General features: G+C 43.9%; 1 protein-coding gene across 2 annotated transcripts; it reads right to left on the reverse strand.

The window, feature by feature from the left end:
* Positions 1-2,393: 2,393 nt before the first annotated feature.
* Positions 2,394-12,872, reverse strand: LOC142795730 (uncharacterized). 2 transcript variants are annotated; one of them, XR_012893262.1, is made up of 3 exons: positions 12,701-12,872; positions 8,307-8,508; positions 2,394-2,576 (listed from the first exon to the last, which is right to left on the reverse strand). XR_012893262.1 is itself a non-coding variant. In XM_075886119.1 (2 exons), exon 2 carries the CDS (start codon positions 7,561-7,563, stop codon positions 6,304-6,306), a length of 1,260 nt encoding a protein of 419 aa, XP_075742234.1. In that variant the 5' UTR covers positions 7,564-8,508; positions 12,701-12,872; the 3' UTR covers positions 3,607-6,303. The 2 variants fall into 2 exon arrangements, 1 of the variants encoding a protein (XP_075742234.1); XM_075886119.1 differs by lacking the exon at positions 2,394-2,576 and having other exon boundaries at positions 3,607-8,508.
* Positions 12,873-14,401: the final 1,529 nt, after the last annotated feature.

Raw genomic sequence — 14,401 nt, forward strand, 5'->3', positions numbered from 1 at the left:
TAACAATTATGTGCAGTGTAAACATCCTTTGTAATGCCTTAATGACACTCGGAGAATGGCAAAAATATAATAAATCAATTTCATTTGCAAGTTTCAATGTGCTGCACATAACAAATGTTTGTATGGAGTATAACTATCCCCAACATAGTATTTTAGTATATGTATTCTGGAATACTTTTTTGTCTTTTTGCAAACGTATCTCTGAAATATCCTGTCACATGAATTACAAATTTATCTCAGTATCTGTATTTTATGCTTCCAAACCACGCATTTCGATATCTGCATTCCAGAATACTTTTTCGGGCATCTCTGCCCAGCCCTGAGCACACATCCACATGGCCTACAACGAGCTGCCAAATTAGACGTGATTTTAGCATCTGATAGCATTAGCCCATGCTCTCTTAAGCACACGTTTATGTAATGCCCCATTTCACCCAAATATTCGCAGCTGCAAGACAGTGGAATCCCATAAACCACGCCAGTAGTGCAAGGAGCATATCTGTGGACATGACTGGAGACACATTTGTTCCCTTTCCCTGGCTGCTGACACAATGCTCTATCCACCAAAGTACACACATTATGCACTTTATTACGTGCTGAGAATGACATGTTTATGCAATAACGAGCACCAACATTTTTCAAACCATGTGCTATCCTGTGTATGTATAGGATAACTGCCTGCCTCTTTTTCTTGCTAATTTCTAGTGCACTAGAATCACAATGATAAAACTTCTCGATCTTTGAAATAAGTTTTTCCGACAAGGAGCAAATCACGTCACCCAAAAAGCCAGAATTTGCAAGGCGAGCAACTTGCACATCAAATGCATGCGCCAAAAGGTGCTCGCGTAACTTCTGAAGAGCGGCACCCAGCACAGTTGATGCAATGGCTCCCTGTATGGTTTTGAGTGGCCAGAATTAAAGTTTAGAATTGGCTTTATGAATCTAGGTTGGTATTGCTATATATGTGATCTTTGATGAAAGCCTGTCTTAAATCAAGAAACTGTAGCTCATCAATTTTTTGAAACTCCAAAGTGAAATGCTGACATTTCGTTTTCCTCAACATCTTTCTTTATATTAGCAACCAGTAAAGAGCAATTGTTAATGTCCAGTAGAACTAAGAAGTCATGGACATATCAAACAGTGTGTGATGATAACTAATTCAAATGCTTTTGCAGCTGCCCGTCTACATGCCCAAGAAAAATATAACTAATTACAGGTATACTCATGATTCAATGCAGATACCAGATTTTTGGACAAAATTATTTCTCTTCCAAGACACAACGGTAGAATTTAGGTGGCCTGCATGAGCTCTAAAAACGACGCAATAGAGATGCCACACTGGCACTGAAACAACAACTCATCATTATCTTCTCTGATGCACTGCTTTATACACTTCAAATCTTCACATTGGGGCAAACAATAATATAAATCTTTTACGTCTATACCGAATGCATTACGGCACAAAGAAGGTTGTTCACTTAGTGATAAGATGATAGATTCTGAGTTAGAAATTCTTAGCGGATCACAAGTCTTCAAACGCTCCGAATTTCTTTGAATATACTCTGAAACATTTATTTACCAATTGTCTTTTTCTGAAACAACAGCTCTTAGTGGCAACATGAATCTTCACTGAAATAAAAACTGATAGTTTTTGCCTTTTTGCTTTTTTCACACTTGCCGCTACATGTTCCTGATTGAGCGTTAGTAACAGGGCATAAACTTATTCGTTCAGTCACCCGCTTTGTGCATCAACACTTTTTTTTATTAATATATACCCTAAAGGCCCATTCAGGCATTACGCAGGGGGTTTTAGTTATACAATAAATTTGCAAATCAGAACATTGCCATTATAAAATTAAAGTGGTAAACAATGTAAAATACAGTTCCATAGACAAAGATGCAAAAGGAAAAAAAAATTGTGGCATGAATGAAAACTCAATAAGACAGACACAGCTATAGTGCAAAAAATATATATATACAGAAAATTGCCATGAAAAAAATTGTCCCCTATCTCCATATTTGACCAAAAATGTCGTCGAAAGACTATTGTATTTCGCCTGAAAAGAGTGAATAGACCGAAATATTTATTTGATGTTTTGCACGAGAAAACTGCTGAATGGGATCCTGGAGGTGTTGTGTGAGACATGAGTGCCATCTGGCGGTAATTTCAGAAAACGAAAGGATGGCCTTTGTTATAGCGAGCACGCAGCACGCAGCATGCGTGCAATCTTGGAGGCCATACTTTGTAGATTTCAAGACAGGTAGCAGCACAGTATCGTCTTAGAAAAGCGTAGGAGACTCGCCTTTCCATGCAAAGCGTCGCATTGTCAGCTGCAGTGCTTAGAATTACTTATTTATACCTTTTCTAGTATAAATAAACACAGTGCACAATATTGACGTGTTGATATTGTACCTCAAATATGCTCAATATTTGCTTTTTATTGACAATAGTACAAGTATGAACGCAGAAACTTGAGCAATACTGGTGGATGCTGTGGATGTGGTCGTACTTGAGCCTTTTTGCTGACAGACAGACCAAAATTTTTGCGTTGGAATATCCCAAGCAAGACTATCATCTTTAAGGAGAAAATATATTTACAATGAAAGAAGAGTAAAAATAAGCACATACATGCACTTAGAAACTCACACAGATAGGTAAGTCATATGTCCAAGAAAATATTGAATTGGTTTACAAAGGCGGCATGATCAATGAATCAAGCAATGTCGCTCGGCAGTGTGTTCCAGTGATGTGTGCTTCGAAGTAATGTGAGTGTTGATACATAATTGTGTGTACCAAAAAAGGCTGTATTTTGAATTGGTGATCAATGTTTCAAAATATTATGAGGTGTGTTTGTACAAGCTTCATGAAGGCACATTTACTATGATAAAATGTATGAAAATGCAACAACAGTGACGACAGTCTGCGTTTTTCAAGAAGGGGTAATGAAAGTGAGTGTGTAATATTTGTAGTGCTGCAGTTGCGAGAATACTACTTGGTGATAAATCCTGCTGCTTCATTTTGTATTGATTCTAGTTAATCGATGAGATATGATTGATGTGGGTTCTAGATGATGGATGTATATTCTATCTTTGAACGGACAAGTGTAGTGTATGCTAGTATTTTAGAGGTATAGTTCACCAAGTAAAGGTTTCTTTTAATAAATCCAAGTGCTTTTGACACCTCACTAGTTATGATATCAATGCGCTTATTCTAAGGCAGGTCAGAACATAAATGAATTCCAAGATATTTAAATAGGGATACTTTTTCAATGGGGAGAGCTTGAATATCATATTGACTCATTTCTGTTTTATGTGCTCTTGTAAACGTCATGGCTTTCGTTTTGGAAGTGTTAATTTTCCATGGTGACACAAAATGCGAGTTTATTAGGGTCCAACTATAATGACTCGTTAGCTTGGGTACTGTCAATTTTTCTATAAATGATGTAGTTGTATGTAAATAATTTGATAGTAGATGACAAACCATGTCCAATGTCGTTGATGTAAATGAGAAACAAAACTGGTCCCATGATTGATCCCTGGGGAACACCAGACTTTGCATGTGAAAGTGAAGATGCATGTCCATCCACATAAATTGATTGGCTGCAGTTGCTCAGAAAATGATTTATTCAGCTTTTTTCCAAACCAGTGGCTACCTTATCATTATACATAGAGCCATCTAGAGTTGAAAAGAAGCCTTCCTTGTCAGCAACCAAAACATGCAACTTAGCTTCCAGATGCGTCTCAGACAGCATGAACACCGTTGTGAGGAGTGACCAGGCTATGTACAACAAAGGCAAGCTGAAAAAGCCAGTAGGCTTTTTTTGTGAAGCTAAGTTGCGTGTTTTGGTTACCTTCATGCTACCTTCATTTACGTACTCTTCTATGAACATAATGATAAAAAATACTCATGGATTTAATAACACCATCTCAAGGAAATGAAATGAAAAGAGAGTGTGCTACTCTTGAAATATCTGCAATAAGTGCATAGCGGAGGACGTTTGCAGCTGCATCGCCAATAATAATAATAATAGCAATAATATTATACAAGGCAAAACATAGCCCAGCTAACCTCTTGTGATGGCAGTTCTAACATAAGCACCAAACTAAAAGGCCTTCAAGCCAAGCCGAATTTGTGGCCACGACAAATATGCACAAATTTACCGATGTGAGAAATGCTGTGCTTGGAAAGTCAGATATGATATGTGATATGTAGAAGGAACATACATCAAAATAGTGCATGTACCAACATGGAAGCTAAGAAATGCTTTTGCGTCGAAAGGACGGCCGTAAAGGTACGGGCGAAACTTCGTCAACGCGCCCAGATTATGGCCAAATACTCCTTCTCTGTCACGGAGTAATTCAATTCAGCCTTCTTGAGAGCGCGACTTGCATAGGCGACTACGTATTCAGCTTGGGTGCCTTTCCGTTGTGCCAAAACTGCACCGAGACCGATGCCACTTGCATCGGTGTGAATTTCTGTGGCCGCAGCAGGGTCGAAGTGACGAAGAATAGGTGGTGAGGTCAGCAGGCGGCGCAGCTGGTGAAATGCATCGTCACATGCAGGTGACCATGCAGATATGCCTTTGCTGTTGGAAAGCAGACTCGTGAGAGGTGCGATGATGGACGCGAAGTTGCGCACGAAGCGACGAAAGTAAGAGCAGAGACCGACGAAACTTCTTAGGGCTTTCAGTGATGTGGGCAACGGAAAGTCAGCGACAGCTCGAAGCTTATCGGGATCCGGAAGAACACCGTCTCTTGTGATGACATGTCCCAAGATGGTTAGTTTTCGTGCTGCGAAGTGGCACTTCTTGGAGTTGAGTTGTAGGCCTGCAGAAGTTAGACACGTCAGAATCTCGTGGAGGCGAGCAAGATGTGTCGGGAAATCAGATGAAAAGACTACGATGTCGTCCAGGTAACATAAGCAGGTTTTCCACTTGTGGGCACGCAAGATGGTGTCGATCATGCGCTCAAATGTGGCAGGCGCGTTGCAGAGCCCAAATGGCATGACTTTGAACTCATATAGGCCATCCGGCGTTACAAAGGCTGTTTTAGGGCGATCACCTTCAGCCATTGGCACCTGCCAATACCCACAACGCAGATCCAAAGATGTAAAGTACTCGGCGCCTTGTAAACAGTCAAGAGCATCGTCTATTCGTGGTAGCGGGTAGACATCTTTTTTCGTAATATTGTTTAAGCGGCGATAGTCCACGCAAAATCGTACGGTGCCATCTTTTTTCTTGACCAGAACCACAGGTGATGACCAAGCGCTTTGAGAAGGCTGTATCACTCCACGTTTAAGCATGTCATCTACTTGCTCCGTAATGACGCGGCGCTCTTCGGCGGAAACGCGGTAAGGGCGCTGTCGCAGAGGCGAATGTGAGCCGGTGTCAATAGTATGAGTGATAGTCGTGGTGCGGCCCAAAGCAGGTTCTTGAAAGTCGAAAGAAGAACGAAACTTGTTAAGGAGAGCAACAAGTTGGCGGCGATGCGAGAGGGGAAGGTCTGCGTCAATAGCATTGTCGAAGGCTGACGAACTTGACGGCTCAGACGCATGAGTGATTGCAGCAATGTGACATGGCGTTTCGTCGGGAAGAATAATATCATCGATATGGTCGACAGGTTGCACATATCCTAACGTTTCACCACGAAGTAAGCCAATGGGGTAGTTGCAGTGGTTGGTGACCAGCATTACGGTTAAACCAGATGCAATTGTAAGAACAGCAAATGGGAGAACGATGCCCTTGCGTTCAGTAAAAACCGGAGATGGCGTAAACACCACCGTGCCGTCAGGTTGCGCCACACATGAAAGGCTAATAGGGACCGAAGCTTCAGGAGGCAAGGTGATGTCGTCATCAGCGGTGAGTTTGCAGAGCAGAGGAGAGCGGTCGGGTGGTGTAAACTCACATGTTGGCACAAGGGACACTTCGGCACGGGAACAATCAATGATAGCTTCATGACGTGATAAGAAATCCCAACCCAGGATAAGGTCATGAGAGCAAGATGGTAGAACAAAAAACTGTACGACGTACAAAACGTCTCGGATGACGACGCGCGCCGTACACACAGCCGAGGGATGAATGCGTTGCGCGCTAGCCGTGGACAGCACCAAGCCACTGAGAGATGTGGTCACTTTCTTCAGCTTCCTACAAAATTTTGCGTTCATCACAGAAACGGCGGCCCCGGTATCAATTAACGCTAATGTGGCGACTCCCTCAACATCGACATCAACAACATTTTGCGGCGAAAATGGAGGCCTTGGGAATTGCGCACAAGGTGCAGTTCTTGCCTCCGGAACTGCACTGATTAGTTTCCCTCCTCAGGAGGTGGTCGACGACGCATAGGCGATGGCGATCGGCGACGAGGTGATGAGAAACGAGCAGTCGATGGGTGGTGATCCGAGTCGGAGTGCCTCTGTTCATATCTAGACGTGGTAGTCTGCTGCGGTGCGTAGGTAGGAGCTCCAAAGTATGCGTGCGCAGGTGTGGGACGGCGGCGGCAGAAGCGTGCAATGTGGCCAGCGATGCCACACGCGAAGCAGATGGGACGATTGTCTCGGGTGCGCCACTCATTAGATGGACGGAAAAAGCAAGGTGGGGGCCTGTAAACTGGAGGCGAGGCCGGAGGAGGTGGAGCCGATAAGGCGACTGGATGCGGTGGGGGCCGCGCGACCACAGCTGCGTAGCTGAGAGGTGAAGGCGGCGCAGTTGGTGCGTAGCCAGCAGTTGAGAGATCAGATGGCACCGAAGTGCATGGGTAAGAGGCCGGAACTGTAGGGAGGGCATTGCAAATTTCAGTGCGTATGGCCTGCTGCATATTCGAAGGGAGGCTTGTCGTGGGCGCGTCGCTATGCGGCAGCAGGGAGAGCTGTCGGGCGACTTCCTCCCTGATGAAGTCTTTAATCTGGTTCGACAGAGTTCCTTGGTGAACGTTGCCATTTGCGAGTGCGACGGCCGAGATTGAATCTGGTGATGGGACACTCTGTCGGGCGATGGAACGCTGACGACGCAATTCATCGAAGCTCTGGCACAGGCTTACGAGGGCTGCTATTGTGGTCGGGCTTTTCGCCAGCAACATCTGGAATGCGCCATCCTCGATGCCTTTAAGAATATGTCGAATTTTCTCTTCTTCAGGCATGGATGAGTTGACACGCTTGCAGAGGTCGAGCACATCCTCAATATAGCTAGTAAAGGTCTCGCCAGGCTGCTGGGCTCGGTGGCGCAGACGCTGGTCAGCGCGGAGCTTGCGGACCTCTGGTCGGCCGAACGCTTCGGTCACGAGGGTCTTAAAGGTGGACCAGCTGGCGATGGCGGTTTCGCGGTTGGTGAACCATAGCTTGGCGACGTCAGCCAAGTAAAAGATAACATAGGCAAGCTTAGAGTCATTGTCCCATTTGTTGCTGGCACTCACGCGTTCGTACAAGGAGAGCCAGTCTTCGACGTCTTGCTCACCACTGCCGCTGAAGATTGGTGGGTCCCGCTGACGGGTAGCACCGGGGCAGGTCGACGGGGCAGCCGATGGTGCTGGCTGTGCTGGGATGGGCTGGTTGGCGACTGCGTCAGTCATGTTGTACGGTGGTCTTTCGGCCAACTTGCGAGAGCGGAGCTCCAGGTCTGCCTTGGGATCTCAGCAGCCTCCACCAAATGCGATGATGTTTAATGGAACAGAGGAGCGGCAACGAAGTCGCGACGGAAAATGGGCGAACAGCAAGTCTGGCAATGGCGGCACAGGTTCTCGCGCAATCAGAGCACGGGCTTTTCGTTGTCTTCCGAAGGCGCATACGCGTTGGTGCGTATGCTCCACTACACTTTAGTCAATGGGAAGAATAAGCTGCCGAGCGAACTTTCTGTAGTCTTCTTTACACTGTAGTCTGCCCCGAGTGTGACAACATGTTAGTCTATGAGACCTGTGATTTCAATGAAAGAGTTAAACAACACAACAGTTCAAAATGAAGTCACCAAATCATGGGTGGCCTTGGATGCCCTCGCTGAACATGCAGAATATACAGGCTTTCAAACTGACTGGTCAAGCAACCGTGTTCTGGTCGAAGAAAACAAGCTTGCATCATGCCAGCACCTGGAATCCCTGCACATTCACACAGCTGCACATATACTCAATAAGATTTATGGAACGCTGACCATATACTTTTGGTGCTTACATCACGCACCTAGTCATACTTAAATACGATGTACCTTTCTTATGGCTGTCATTCAGAACAATATCAGGTGCCCAAACATCAGTAAACTTTGTGTTATTTTGGCCGGTGTATCCTTTTGTTTGTACACTAAGAAGAAACAGTTATGCATTGCCTTTTTTTAGGCCTCTTCTAGCTGTTCACTGTAGTTGCAGTCGAAGGAGTGACTTTTTGAGTATTGATCAAGGGTAATGCTTATTTTTGTGATGGTGGCACAGACTGCCGCCAGTTTCCATGAATTAGCCAGGTTTTACCAAAGTTTCTACAGTTTTCCAGCAAGGCCCCAATTCCCCGACTTTCCCAGGTTGGTAGACACCCTGCACAAACAAACATAGATGGCAGTTAACTCGCGTCCTGTTCCCTGTCTTATGCAAGTGTCATTGTGCACTTTATTACCTCGGAAGTACTTGCTGCTAGGCAGGTTGGTATAACATTATTAGGGAAAATTCTAGACAATGCGAATGTGTGGTGCAGTGTAAATATTTCCTGTAGTTCAGCTGCGACCGATGCTTTTTTTCTGTGCTTTTTCATTTTTCCAGTGGTGCTTAGGCGTCTATAATTTTCCCCCTTAGCTTAATTAGCTCCCTGAAGCTATGCATCATCTTGCCCATTAACAACCATTGTTAAACTATTGTATGTGGCATTGTTGATGAAAAATGACCTTAGAGTATATGCTAAAGCTCCTGCAGGATCACCGGCTGAAAGTGAAAACCAGTTCACCATTTATAGGACACGAAGTATTGACATTTTCAATATATCTGTTCGCACAGTGCTTCATTGGAGTCATGCAAGCTTAAAATATGGTGCTCCCACAGAGAAATTTTTCTTCCTGTGCTGTGACCAACGGAAAAACTATGTAGACAATAATAAAAAGAGATCACAACTAGGCTTAGCTGTGTGATGTCTGCCTCAATAAAAATGTAATAAATTAATGCAAGTGTGCTTGTATCACCACGGTTTAGCCAGTTTATTACTACATTTGATATGAATCTCTGTTCGCTCCACCATGGTGTTCCTAAGGGCGTACACAGTCTTACCTCTGAGACAGCATTGCCAGAACTAATTTCACTGTCACAATCTTGAACAGGTGTGCAACAAGCATTTGCCAGTGCAGAGAACACAAGAGAAGTGGTCACTGCTTGCATGTCCAAGGTCGTATACACGCACACCGGACTATGATTTTGCAGTGTCTTACATTTTGAGTGGAGTATACATCGTGATGGCGGGAGCCATCTCTGTGGTCACCAGCTAGACTGTCACAATGTGCATATTGTTGCTTCAGACAACTGTTTAGGACAAAAAAAAGGGCACCGTAGAAAAAAAATATTTTTAGGCTAATGTAAGAGCTTGTGGTGAGGAGACTCTCAAAAGGTATATGGTGTGTCATCTTGCAATAGAGAAGCAACATTTATTCCTAGTTTATGTTAGTAGGAGTCTGCTAAACATTGGCCATACAAGCTTGTGGCTAGAGAAGGATGATGTCCAGAAGATGCCCTCCTGAAATGTTAACCTGCACCGTCCTCCCTTGCCCTTCTTGGTGCACTGGAATTTTTGCCCTATAGGTACTAATTCCTTCAGTGGGTACTCTTGAAGGGCTTCTGAATAAGCTCACTCTTACCACCTGCTTTACCCAAGGGCAAATCCTACTGTTGGAACTTGTTTGCTTGGCAGAAATTTTTAACAGGAAAAGAAGCTTCACTCGTTACACAAATAAAGCTACAGCATTGCAAGATTACTATGATGTTATGTACACAGACCTCCCACATACAACTCACTAAAATGTCACCAATTACCTCTATGGTGAGCATGATTATGCCTTAAGACAGCATGTAAGTTTCTTGATCCTATACTTTTTAATCAGTACATGAACCTTGAAAAAACAAGATCGTCACGTGCAGTGCATAAAACCAGCGCTTATGAAGTGCAATGACGCCATCGGAAGCATCAGCAAAAGTAAATTCACCCTGCTGGAAAGCAAATTGTGCGTGAAGCCTGTAAATGTACTGTTAACAAAGTCTTCTCGACAACTTCATTACTTCTACTTCTGCAATTTTCATAATCCTGTCTCTTCATACCTTGCTGTCAACCCAAAAATTATTGACCTATGAGGTGTTACTCATATGACCATGCTAATTTAACATACCTGCAAGCCTCAGAGCTAACATAATAAAATTGAAGACTTTAATAAATTAATGCTCTCTGCTACTCACCCCTTCAAAAAAGATTTTTACCATCCCCTTCAAACCTATTTTTTAAACACTGAACAGGCACAGTGACGTGACTCATGAAAGGCATATCCGGAGCTTGTGGTGCAACTAAAATCTTTTTGGAGCAGCATAAAAGCTGCCTGAAGCTTTTAAGCTAGAGCTGTTGCACCACATGTTACAGGGAACTAGTTCATGAACATATGCATGCATGTTCACTTGGACTTCTGCTCAACATAAACGTAGGCTTTTTGCTTTTTTGCAGACATCCCCAATTTATATAAAGCTACCTAGCGCTTTCCGGGAATTCACATGGCATTTGTAAATGACTCTGGCTTTCAACGATAGTTTAGCTACAATATTGAATCACAGACTGGTAAGACTATTTATGCATTGTATTTACTTTCCAAAAAAAAAAAGAGTCTGATTATATTAATGCTTTTATGAGTACAACCTAATCGTTCAATCTGTGGAGAAGTGGTTGCTGTCATCGTTTATGTACAGAATTGTTAGGTCCCTGATTAAAGAGCACTTCATAAAAAAAGGGTTTTGTAACTGGTTCTTACTGCCAACTATTTATTATGGCTCGACAAAATTTAGAGTTATGGGGGAGTAAGTAGTTACACTTGGCAAACTGTTTGACATGTACAGTCGTCGAGGTCGAGAAGCCCAGCCGAGACATACCGGAATAGTGGAACACCATGCTTTCTAGGAGAAGTAAAAGTGATTGTACAGCATGCGGTACTGCTGATAAAATTTGCCCACTGTATGGACTTAAAACTTAACCACCTTGTATGAAATATTTTGAAAGTAAACTGTAACAAATAGGACCACAAATAAAAAAAAATAAGTGGTCAGTTCTATATGCAGGTACTAAATTAGTGTATTTTAATACAGTAAAGCAAGACTATTGTCCAAGCACAACTAGCTCATTATTACTTTTATCTGACAGTAACCACAACAGTTAGAAACTATTTGGCTGAAGTCACGTGGTAACTTTTGTAGTATAAGCGGGTTCAGATTGTTAAGAAAGTTGGTGCCCAGCAACGTTTTCAACTACATTGCACGTTCATGTCCACTGTGATAACATCTTCAAATCGCAGGGGTAAGGTATGGATTTCAAGCGTATGCCATATACTTGCACCCTGAGAGAACACAACAACGAAGAGTGCACGCATGCTTGACACAAATAATGAAATTTATGAAAAAGATGTAGCAGGTTTCATCTCTTGGCGCAGATCCCTGCAGGCACTTACCTAATTACCACACCGTTTTGCCAACAAGCAGCCCATATAAGACGTTCGAACATGCGTTATTATGTCGGGTCATAACCAGTTTCCTCTAACCACCCTTCACTTAGTTCTGGCACGACATAGGTTTCAAAGATTTATTTCTTGCAAACTGTGTGAGTAATTGTAGACCATTCTTCAACACCTACGTCGTACGGCCTTCAACAGTTATTTTCGTGCTTACTCAATAAGAAGACATGAGCTACAAATTTTCTAAGTTTCTAAAATATGAATGGCAATTGAATTGTGAATGGTAATCTACACCCAGACTTAGCATATATTTCCTTTATAATCATTTTCAATTTGAGGCATGGCACAAATTTTGAAGTACGACTGAAGCCTCTCATATGCATGTTTCGTTTATTTGAAGGTGCCATTTAACAATCTTGAATTAATCCTGCAATGAACTAAAATTTGAATGCCTTGCGAATTGCCTGCCACAAAATGTATTTTACTAGGTAAATTGTTCTGGGCTTGTTACACAAGCTGAAGATGATGACGATACTGACTGCCGCATCGTCACTGATGAGGCAGAGGATAGCGCGTGTACAATTTAGGTGCACACACGAGGCCCAATGTCAGTGCTACATTTTCAATTTAAACACGAGCGCGCGCAATATGTATGCTTTACCGCAATACACAGCGTGCACTTCACCGCAAGGCACGACTGCCTTGCGGCACTGTTTAATTTTAAGAAGACGCTTAAGGTGGCAATTTTGAGCGAATATTTATAGTGCTCCCAGCATATCTTCAACTTTATTTCTTTTTTTTCTTTGTATACACCCACAAGAAAAGACATAGCTTAGAAAACCGATTATCGTATTCGGCGACAACATATTTAAGCCACTTGGAAAATAACGTCGTGTGAACGCCTGGTAATAGTCCATCGCTTCCAACTTGTGCATTTCGTATCTGTCTCACGCACTTACGCAAGAAGAAGCTTCAATGAAAGTTTTGGCGCAAGCATACACTTCACCGAAGCGACACATCGATCCTTACGCTACACACGCACTTACCAGACATACACGTACGGCATACATCCACAAATAGCATAACACACGGTGTTCATGATCGGGCAAGTCGTTACCACATTGCTTATAGACAGTATTACAGAACGAGACCACGTATTCATGCGCAGAGGCGGTTCTCACGAATGCATGAGGCTCCCGGCCAAGCAAAGACCACGGATAAATAACCACCCGCACGGTAAAGATCCTCACAAGCTAGTGAGGAACCTTAGACCTTTCGTTCCCACCACCTAAACGTCCCCAAAAAAATGTCCAACACGGCGATTCTGTCGCCGTCTATTCATACGTTTTCAGCCAAGTCAAGCCGGTTTTAAGCGGCTATTGGGTGAACCGAACCGTTTGCCTCGAAAAGGTTCGTGCCACCCGGTGGCAGCAAACGCGGCCCGATTGAATAACTGTGTAGAAAAGAGGAAATCCTCATCTCCGTAAAAAAGGTCCATTAGCCATAGAGTAAAATAGTGAAAATAGTAATGCATTAGCTCTATGCGAGCTGGAGTGGGCAGGTGTTACTGGTTGTGGTTCGGCCGCCTTCGGTGTCACTGGTGTTGGGCGAAGTCTGCGGGGGCTGTAGTTGCTGCTGTTGCGGTGCTGGAAGGCTACTGCAAAGCTGCAATCTGTGCGCGTGTGACATGTGATAAACCATTCGCCACGCAACACCTGCATGGCCAGTGTAGAAAGGTTCTCAGACACGATGGTCTTTCCCGGTGACACCCTCAACATCGGCAGCCTTATTTTTCAAGTGAGTACTGCGCTGCGGCATACTTCCGCCTGTTTGCGATCTACAGATTCGCGCTGCTGCCAGTCGTCGCAGTATTGGTACAGTGTGTTGTCGCCGTGCATGCTTGCGTGTTTGTGGTTTTATTCGTCGTGCACCATTGGGCGATTGGCCGAAGCTCGTCCGCTGCCACTTGAACGGGGCACAGCCGAAGGCGCGCCTCGCTCATGCGAGCGTGAAGAGAAAAACAACCGAGCCAGGAAACTATTCACCAAGACAAAAAGTGATATCATGTTTTCCTAATGACTGGCATGCGCCTTCATTTCTGCACAAGCCCGAGGGTGACTTGAGCGCAAGGCGAACGCCGGCGTGTTTGGTTTTGCAGATTTCCGCCGTGCCGCGCTTGTTTTGGCTGCAGTGTAGGACGATGTATTTCTACGTGATGCCTGCTTTGCATTCGTGCCGCCCAGGCGGCTTGTGTGCGATGACCGTGGGGTGCCGTCATCACCGGCGTCTCGTTTTGGCGTCGGCGAGCGGCACGTTTCGCGAAAAAAAAAAGGGGGGGGGGGTTTGGGGGAGGAGCGGGGGTGCTTGAACCTTACGATAAGGGAAGACGACACGTCCGTTCGAATCATAATTTCCAGGGCAGCATTTTGCGCGTGTGACGTACCGCGGATCTTGTGTCTGTGTGTTTGTCTGCTATGAAGTAATAATAATATATCCGCACAAAACACAAGGAAAGCTAAAAAACTTCTAGTAAATGTCCAAAAAGAATAGTCCAAAAGTATATAAGATAGTCTTGTTCAGATGTTATTTAAACCTAAGCAGCTTGAAAACCTCCTGTAGCAGAGCTAATGCCACGTTTGGAATACGGCTGGAAAACTTCTAGCAAGAATTCTAAAAAACGTCTTTCTAAATTTTTTAAAGAACCTTTGTAAACGTGTACTGTACTTACAATATTAGAAGCCTAGTAA

This window comes from Rhipicephalus microplus, unplaced genomic scaffold (genome assembly GCF_043290135.1).
Source record: "Rhipicephalus microplus isolate Deutch F79 unplaced genomic scaffold, USDA_Rmic scaffold_829, whole genome shotgun sequence".
Lineage (NCBI taxonomy): Eukaryota > Metazoa > Arthropoda > Arachnida > Ixodida > Ixodidae > Rhipicephalus > Rhipicephalus microplus.